The 10,662-nt window shown below is 33.7% G+C and overlaps 1 protein-coding gene across 1 annotated transcript; it reads left to right on the top strand.

The window, feature by feature from the left end:
* The first annotated feature begins 6,944 nt into the window (after window positions 1-6,944).
* LOC138312891 (ATP-dependent DNA helicase RecQ-like) lies at window positions 6,945-10,111 on the top strand. The gene is made up of 3 exons (XM_069253613.1): window positions 6,945-7,429; window positions 8,334-8,493; window positions 9,113-10,111. The coding sequence occupies exons 1-3, from the start codon at window positions 7,018-7,020 to the stop codon at window positions 10,053-10,055; spliced, it is 1,515 nt and encodes a 504-aa protein (XP_069109714.1). The 5' UTR covers window positions 6,945-7,017; the 3' UTR covers window positions 10,056-10,111.
* The last annotated feature ends 551 nt before the right edge of the window (window positions 10,112-10,662 follow it).

The raw sequence follows: 10,662 nt of genomic DNA, 5'->3' as shown, positions 1-10,662 counted from the left end.
GATCTTTTTTTTTTCATTTTGAAATTTCATATTCTGACGGGCAAGTTGAGCAGAGCAGATAGCAGAGATCTATATACGTGTACATGTGCAACAGGCTTAAAAAAGGGGGAGGATGACCAGCTGTGTTGATATCTACAAAAGTAAGTACAATGTGTATCGTGCAGCATCCAATCTACTGGTTGACAACAGTTTTATAATGTTTCCTCGTTCCTGGATATTGATCTATGTACTTTTGTACTAAAGTTCCTGATCAAATAGATATGCGCGCAGCTTATCAATTGTTAGAAACATCATGACAATTATATATGTATTGAATTGGCCAATTGGCTTGAAACACACATTTACATTTACCAATGGATAATTTTGAGCCGTTGTGTACAGAGTAGGCAAATTTATAGATTACCGGTAAATCTTCAGAAGGAAAGCTAATAAGGAGGTGCTTTAAGTGTAATTCTATATTTAGAATTGAGGCTATACCAATATAATAACCAGCACATCCAGTGACCCTTGACTTTAAGCAGATTCAGAAGTCAAATCACAATTTCTGAAGAAATCTGAAGAGTCAAAACATATGACAAATACTGTACACACATGCTTCAAACTCAAGAGCCAAATTTGATTTTTGGGGGTCAAACATATATTCTCAAGGGTCCACTGGATGCCCTGATAACCCTGGTTACATTCTGTCATTTGTGGTCAAAATTTATAAATAGGATCTTACATGTATGTTCATTTCACAAGAGACTTTATGAAATAAGTCTAAGGAGTTTTTATTTTTTTGGAGCCTTGGCGAGCAAAAATTAAAACTTTGTAACAAGTTTCTGAAAGTCTTATATGAAATAAACACAAATTTAGCATACCTGTTATCACTTAACTATAACATCCTACACTTCGAAGAATTTCACATCAAATGTATTTTGTTCCACTGTACTCAAAATCCTGACATCACATCATTTTTCCTGATGTCATTACTGTCACATCATTTTTCTTTGATGTCATTACTGTTTTCTGTCTTGACAATGAATTTCCAGTCAATGATAATCACTCCAGGTCATATTAAAGTAGTAACATATGCAAAAATATTACACAGACGAAACCACTGAATATCACGCAGACTATGTGATAAATAAACATACAACTATTTTGTATACATTTTTAGAAAAAATGTTTTGCATATATATATATATGCATACCCAGGTAAATTAATCAGCATTTTTTTTTTAATCTTGATTTTTGCAAGTACAAAACACTAAACCCATGTACAATATACTTTTAAAGTCATATGAAATATATTTAATATACGGTATTAAACCATGAAACTAAAGTCTTCAGATCAGTACAACACATGCAGAAGACTCAAGACCACAGGAGTAATCTCCCTTTAGTTGACATTTAAAGACTGCAAAGCTATTTTGGAAAACTACATCAATTATCACATAAGCACATCTTACTCACACCAATAAATTAAAGCTTCATAATTCCATGATAGAATCGAAAATAGATCTATAATAAGTTAATTGAATTCCATGTATAGTTTGATATTGGTTGGTTGGTTGGGTTAAACATATAAAATTTTAAAATATTAATATTGAAAAGTATAGTAACATAATACTGATTTCTGCCTCAAGTTCATTAAGATTTTAAACAGCTAAGATTCATAACAGTATGTTATATAAAGGTGAGTTAAAATTATTTCCTCATCTATGTACACGCATGTACATTTCTTTGATATGTCATCATGACCACTCAATCCCTGTATCAGTAAAATCAAAAACTGTTACAACACATGTACATTATAATGAAAGTTAACATAAAAGATAATCCAAATTAAATAGATTTCTACCTAGAAAAGACTTTGACCTGCTACTCATATACATACATATGATCTAATTATTAAATTAGTCTTGTCACCAGTAAACATAAAGAAAATTTATGTTTTTAACTCTACCTGATTGATTACATATATCTACTACTACTGGAATGTGCTAGTTGTTGCCCATTACTAGAACATTCTCTAGTTTAAATCACCATCTCTGTGTCCACAACAAAGAGAAAAGTATCTCTCTGTGTCCCTTGTAAAAGGGGCCAGTGTAAACCTAAACCCATTTGACATGGAACAAATGGGGGCGATAATATTTCCCCCAATCCATCAACAACAATAGCTTTCTTTAGTACAGAATACATTCTATCTCATGGTTAAATGTTTAGCCAGCTAGATTTGTAATGCTAACTGATTCAGATAGTGTCGACTATTTTAAGTCTCATAACACGACACCTCGAACGGAGTACAAAAATCACAGGCATTTTGTTAACTCCTTGAATTTCACAAACAAATTGAAATTTAATAATCTATTCACTGGTTATACAAATAAGCAGAATTATGTTCTTTCTTATGAGTTCTACAAATGGGAAATTTACAAAATGTTTTACAGGAAATATGTTATTTCCTGAGACCGTGTAATTAGTGTTTCCTTGTACCACAAAATAATCTAAAAATTGCACAATACTTGACCATATCAACTAGACCAGCCACCAGTCTCTACAATATTGAAAGCATCAATAAAATTAGGTTTGATAACTTTTGTATCAGCACCATGTCTGAATTCTTAAGCAGGGGGAGATATTCTAGAATTATGATTCTGGTGAGAAAACCTTTATCAATATACTTTGTGTAAATAAGGTGACCAGTTAAAATATCAACATGATCCAAATATTTCAATCACACATACAAATACTGTTAATAAGTGTCATTGAGTAGACATTATATGAAGAAATTTTTTTAACAGCAATACAATTATATAGCACCATTATAATGGGGAAAATCTTACAATGCATGCGACTGCTAAAAACTATCAACATACTTATTTTTGCGGTACATGTTTAGTTTAATTTTATTTAGCACTTTTTGTGCTGTCGTTGAAGCGCTAATTCATAGCACTAAATTCTGAAAAAGAGTATTTCAAGAATTAAATTTGAACCACTGAATTCACCAATTGAATCCGCACTATCAATTCTAATTTACATTTATTAGCATCTGTGCTAAAATTTCACTGCGCTAAGTAGCCTCGGTTTACAGTAAATTGTTTAGGTAATATAATTTTAAGTGTGTACTTTATACATGTTCACTCTGTTGGTTTGTATATTGTGTATATTATTAGGTACATAGATACTGTTTTGTTTGCTGCACATTCCTCCACCCCAACAATGACCTATCTATGTTTACTTTGTGTCTTATCATGACCTAAAATAGACCCTGTATGGTGACAAACGGATGTTACATGTATGTATACAGCTATAACAACAACTTTCATGTTCTACAAAAACATATAATTTGATGTGGGTTTATTCTCTTGTCACATTTTCAAAATTAGGATATAAATCAAGCAGTGTACATTGAATTTATATTAAGAATGATTTTACTAGAATCTTTAAAGATGCTCCACCGCCGACAGAGCATAAACGATAATCATTATTTGAACAATAATTTGTGAATAATCGTGTATATAAAGGTATAATTAACACAAAAAATAACATAAAATAATTTATTTTGCCTTTGATGCATGCGCAATCAATACTTCATTCTATATATAATATATAGCCACAGATTTTTTTCAGGATGCAATTAATTATTTTTCATATTTTTAACTTGAAGTAAAATAAGTAAGTTTAGTAACAGAAGAAAAATACTACATCGATGTACAGTCTGACAATACTAATTGTCAGACTGTACATCAAATTTAATTTCAATTCTGCAGCTTTTTTTTTTAATTTTCTTTTTGCATAACTATCTATTTATTTATTCTATAATGAACAAATATTTCAGTGCTGTTGATTTTAAAACAAATGATCATATATTATTATATCTATTAAATTCTAAGTTACAGATTAATGGGGAAAAATACTCAATAAATTCATGTAGTGTCCTGTTAACATGTCATCAAAGTAAAATATTTTAAGTAGTCAACACGTTAAATCGACACCTGAGAAGATTATCTGATATTTGTATCATTGTGGTTAACTGAAATATGATGTTGTCCACACAATACATTTACCTGTCCTCCCACTTAACATTACAGTAAATGGAGGTTATAATTCCACATAATCACTAACGATAAATCAGCTTAAGTGCATTAAAGCGTGCCTACATTATACTATACATCATATTTAAATGTGTTGTTGTAGAGATAAGAAAATATATGTCACACTCTGTCAAACACTAACCTGCAAATACATACAAGTCAGTCAGTGTGTACCTTTTGTATTAGTAAGGTATGTAGATACATAAGGCCTACAAATAGTTTTGCCTCAATATCCATGTAAAATGCAAACATAATATATATATATATATTCATTGCAACTTTACTGGATGTAATAAATCATTTTCAAAAAAAAAGACAATTTAAAGTGCAGCTGACAGAAGCCTGGGATTCTCCCCTACAAACGCTTCTCACCTACAAATTACAATACACTGAATTGCTCTGCAAAACCTAATACACAATAAATGCATGTCCCTGTCAAAACAACTGCTCTGCTTTTTTGGTTTGGTAGCAGACAGCTGAGTGTGAGTTAGGGAGCTGTCATTGACGACACATGCTGGCCGAGTTTACATCTTACGTTGTCGTTACATGATACAGCGTCTGTTGATGATTCATGCACGCACGCATGCATGACAAACCCCTTCTGCAGCATGGGTTGAATTCTGATTATACTGACAACACATTAAACAGGGAAATTACAAAGAATTTCTTTTAGATGTTATTATGTAGCGGAAAGGATAGACTATATGTAGACTAGATATGTGGCCTAGATACATAAACATTAAACAATAGCTCAACAACATTGCTCTTTAAATTGACTCCTGTAAACAATAACGTGGATGAGTCAGGTGAGAGAAGATTTTGGACAGAATGAGATCAGGAGAGGTCACTGACAAGTCTGTTTGGTGAAGTAAACATAGCTATCACATACCTTGCGTTATGTATCTTCAAACCGGTGTAAATTCTTCAAGACATGGTTGATCACCATTCGAACTATCTAGCTGGTAACAAATCTGGCCGCCATTCTCTTGATATACTTCCGTTTCTGCGCGCGCATGGAATACCTGTACGGGAAACCCCGGATGAGAGGATTTCTCAAAGAGGTCTAAAGGGTCCGAAACAACACTTTCCTTGTTGTAAATCGCAGCGATGGCTTAAAATTTAAATACCGAGAAGCCTGTTGGATTTTATAGGTGTTTTAAAAAATATTTTGACAAAAATCTAGCTTTATATCGAAATGTCAATTTCAAAAACTTCGATACTAGTACTCCTACCAAATGCCAACACCAACCTCAATATATGCATTGTAGTTTTGTAATCGTAGACCGACCTTCTTTATCACTGGCTACGATCTCTAAAACATGTCCTTCACCGTATCAATTGTGCGAGCATAGTAACCTACGCGAATCACATATAACAGGTATGAATAAAACCCATTTTTTAATTTTCAAACTCATTGCGAATTGAAGTGATTATAACCGACGATTGCAGTTTTCTGATTGGTAATCGTTATAATATTTCGCGAAAATCGAAGAAGACTGAAGAACCGAAGAATTAAAATTAAAAGTTGTCAAACGATAAATTGATAGACATTACAGCTTGGAATTTCAACAATACTCAATTAATTTTATTCCGTGGTACGCTTACCGGTCCATAAGTAACAAATTATATATATAAATACTACAATTGATATTACACAAAAGATTGAGAGTGATTCATACCATAGATATTAAATTTCCAGCCAAATATCTCAACTTTTTAACTTTTCTGACCTTTTATAAAAAAATGCAAAATGAATAAATTTAACACAGTATTTTGTAATTCTGCACACTTCGTGATATAATTTACCAGTACTTCGTAATTCTCACTTCGTGATTATACGCGGCTGCGATAAGATTACCCTGCCAATGCAACAGAGCGACGAGATTGTTTCGCAAAGATCTAAATTGAAATTTCTAAAAGATGGTGTGCAGTCTTTTGATATCATTTTTGGAATGGATACTTGGCATGTCCTTTTATTGAAATTTTTGTCTATATATTGCATTGACGACTGAGTTAATGATTACAATTCTCGTGATCGGAAAAAAATATCCAAGATGCAGTCAAACTTAAAGTCCCAATAGCCTTACGAAACCTAACATTAAATTTTGAAAATTCTTAAAAACAACAATTACAAAAGAAAATGTCTATTGATGGCCTAAAGTGAGGTTACAACACCAAATAATTAATTTTCTCTTTGTTTCTGGCTTTCTGATTGGCCTATTCATTTTTTTTCATTTTCACGATGAAAAAAAATATCCGAGAATGGCGCCGAAACCCGACGTTATCGTGACGTCACAATAGAAACATTGTCGACGTTGCGTATTGATTTGGAAAAAAATAATCCCTTGTAAAAAATCAATGGAATCGTACGTGTAAACGTATTACATTTTATAAAGTAACATGAAAAATTAATTATAAGCATTGAAGTCAATATTTTTTAATTTCATCGGGTTATAAAATAAATTTTGTTTGCAAACTTTTGTGAGAATCAGCAAACAAAATTTCTTTCATATAAATGCAATATATCCTCCGTTATCTTTGTTAACGGTAAATATTCCTTTTGCCGTCTGGCGCAGTGATGAACAGACGACAGCGGGAAACTTAAGACGATCTGCGTTATGAAAATTAACATTTACTTTACTTTAATTGTTCAGTTCAGAGGGTGATGATGAGTAGGGCCGGGACGATACACCGATGCATCGGTGAATCGCGGTACACTTCAAAACGATACAAGTATCGGTCCACAGATGCAAATTACGATACGGTATCGATCCGCTATATTGTTGTGAAAAACAAAGAGCAATCCTATATTGTAACTTCAAATTCCATTAAACAAAATTTTTTAGAATAAAATGACTGAAAACAAACAATCTGATTAAAATACAGATCCCCATTATACACTACGTTATGGAGATCTGACGGCCACCCGAGGGAGGTCATGTTCAAACGACCTCTCCGATTACCATACAACGGATTTATTTCAGCCAATCAAAATGCGGCTCTCATAAACGCGTTCGGCAGTGTGTGCAAAATGGCGGAAGATGAAGCGATTGAAAAGGCATTAGAGACGGTGATGAAAGAATTTAAAGTAAATGAGTTGAAGGAAGAACAGAGGGAAATTTTGAGTATGTTGCTAGCTGGACAGGACTGCATCGCCGTCTTACCAACAGGATACGGGAAGTCACTACCCTACCAGATGTTTGTGCCTGTCCTCAAGTCACTGTCAAATTCCCACCCCGATCAGTTCCAGACGCCAGGGAAAGTGATCGTTTGCTGCCCACTCGTATCCTTAATGCAGGATCAAGTGAAACGTCTGGCAACCATATCCTGTGTGACCGCTGTTTATAAAGGTATGGAAACGCACAATACACACTACAATACGTAAACGCTAGCGATATGCCTAAATTTTGTATCATTCTGTAATGAGATATTTTGTGGACGTGCCTAAGGTCGTACCTATCCAGTCCAGGCCTGGTCAATATCAACTGGAATAGAGACCACTGTAATTAATATGTATCCCCGTGATACATTAATTGTATTAATCCTGTGATATTAATTAGATGCACGACATTGAGAAACATCTGATAGACAATGCCAACACGACATATATTGTTGGAGTAATGTACATAACTGTATTACATTGTACAATGTATGCGACATAAACTCGATAGAACTGGTATTTTGAAATAAAAACTGAAACATGAATTTATCGGAATAACATTATTTAAATATAAACAACTGTTCCATTATACATGTAGATCTGAAGCTTAAAATTAGCATTTATTTTTGTTGATATTTAGTCAATGTATGTGACTACATTAGCCAGCTAGAATAGGATATTTCATGTATGTTATTGTCCGAATACATTTTTGTCCTGGCTGCGCTGGGGAAAAACTTTAAAAGAAATAAATGTAATCATTTGTTGGACAAGTGCTCCTCTAAAATCTATTCGTCCGAATGGCATTTTCACTTGCCCTAAGTAATTTACACAACATTATGCATATGTGACTGTATATATTATATTATGTGTTGTTGTATGTCACCTATATCATATATTCAGCAATAAACAAAGATTACATAGTATATAATTAAGGTCCAGGTCATAATCAAGGTCAGAAATTTTTACTTGTCCAACGCGTACGGACAAGTGTGCTGTTAACATTCACTTGCCTAGCGCTATAGGTGATAAAGCGATTACAGTTCTCCGACCCCGATTTGTTATTTTGTTGTTTGATCATATCAAAATTATTACAGGTGATAGCAGTGAAACAGATGATCTTATCAGAGAAGGGAAGATAGACATCATCTTTGCATCTCCTGAAACATTGGTCGGTGATAGACATTGGAGGAATGACCTGGAAAAGCTAAATGTGTGTGCAATAGTTGTGGACGAATTTCACACCATTCTTTCATGGTAAGAAACATCTGTTGAATTACAATTTAAAAAAAAAATTATTGTCAGTAAAAAAACAACAACAAAAAACCTATAGAAAATTAAAGCAGATACTAAAACATTCAACACATGCAAATGTTATTAGATCATGTAATACGTAACATTTATGTAAATTCACAACATGTATATAATTGAAATTTAAGAATGTTGGGTATAGCGCTAGCGCTTCATGTTGAATTAGCTTCTGTCCAGTTGGCATTCATACTAATATTGGCAATTAATGCTGAATGAAAGTCGTTCAATGTTTATTTACATTTTAGAACAATTTTATGATAAAATCCCAATAGATTTTGCATCTAATAAACAATAATAAATAAAGAACTCGTTATCGTTTTAATAAGGACAAAACAGCCATCTTCCATGATCTCTCGCATGACAATTTGTGACGTCACAGTGATAATAACGTCATACTTAGAAGATGGTAATTCATGATCATTTATGATAAATGCCAACGGCGCATGAAAAGGTTACACAGTATGACTGCAGTGAAAATGTTAATGTATATAATGTTTCAGTGTGTAATATATGTAAAGAACTTAAATTTAAATGCATCCATTATAGTAACTTAACTTTATTTCAGGGGTGGACTTGCTGATGAAGAGGAGAAGTCTGTATTTCACAAATGGTTTCGACACATTGGCGAGTTAAGGTCCCTGTTTTCTACAGTACCAGTCCTTGCGTTAAGTGCAACATGTACAAAAGCTGTGAAGAAGAGAGTGATGTCTGTGTTGAACTTCGACGACAAGACCAGGTTCATGTTTATATCGCCAAACAAAGAAAACATCAAATTTGTGGTACACCGGACAGCAAATGATGCAGAAGCAGCAATATTTTGGCTTGTCGAAGCATTGGCAAAGTTTGAGAATGCATTTCCAAAGATTATTGTATATTGCAATTCCATCAAGGATGTGTCTTCTATCTACAACATCATTGTGACAGAGTTGCCCGAAGCAGTCTCATATGTTGAAATGTACCATTCAGAAACAACAGATGAGAAGAAGGAGCAGATCCTCAGAGATATCGGTGAAGGCCAAAGACTGAAGATTGTCATTGCAACAAGTGCTTTGGGAATGGGGGTTGATGTTGCTGATTGCCACAACATTGTGTTTTATGGGCCACCGAAAACTATTGTGGACTTGGTACAACAAGCTGGAAGGGCTGGTCGTGACGGAGAACAATCAACTGCGCTACTTTTGTGTAATCCTCACCAGTTAGTCCATATTGATGACGATGTGAAAGAAATCGTTAGGACAAAAACATGTAGGAGAAGCGCAATAATGCAGTGTTTTCTTTCCTCATCTGAAGTGAGTAAACTTTCTAACATTGGGAGGCATAACTGCTGTGACTTGTGTATGACAGTGTGTGCTTGTGGTGAGTGTAATCAAACTGCTATTGAACAACTTTTGACAGCTGCAACCCTTGAGAACAAAGAAGTGGAGGAAGGCAGCTGCAGTGACAGTGACACAATCTCCTATGAATATGAATCGGACTTGGAGTTGGCAAATATGGAGATGCCAGAGTAGGAATAAGATTTATTATCATTTTCAGTATTTTATCTGAACTGTGGATTAACAGAATATGTGTGTGTTATTCTGATTTTAAATAAATCTGTCCGTCTGTCTGTAGACACAACTTTAGTCCAGTGGTATGGAAAAAAAAGAATCGTCCAATCACAAAGCCAGATTGAGTATGTTTAAGAACAATTAATTATAAATAAATGAAAACTGTAAAACAATATTCATATGGTCAATTGGTTTTTATTGGCTTGAATGAAAATAATCTTCATATGAAACCTTTCAGTAAAGTAAGAATTTTGTTCATAATTTATAAATGTATGACTCAATTTACCAGGTACACAATTGCAAGTATGTATACATACATGGTTTCACTGTGAAATATTGATCATTATTCTTATATTGATAAAAGTTAATTCAAGTTCATAGTTTAATAGACATGAGATGTAACACTGTCAGGGAATCTAGTACGCATGCGTAGGCACATAAAAAGTGGAATTTCCCTAACAAACTTCAACATCATGCATGGCGAACGCAACTCGCCAAATATGTGTCAGCGAACTCACATGGGTCCGTTGGAACGTGGTGAAGAGCAATTCTTCAAACAACGATTATT

The sequence above is a fragment of the Argopecten irradians genome, unplaced genomic scaffold (genome assembly GCF_041381155.1).
Source record: "Argopecten irradians isolate NY unplaced genomic scaffold, Ai_NY scaffold_0510, whole genome shotgun sequence".
Classification (NCBI taxonomy): domain Eukaryota; kingdom Metazoa; phylum Mollusca; class Bivalvia; order Pectinida; family Pectinidae; genus Argopecten; species Argopecten irradians.
Note: the sequence above shows the minus strand (reverse complement) of the source record. Positions and strands in the feature narration are given on the sequence as shown.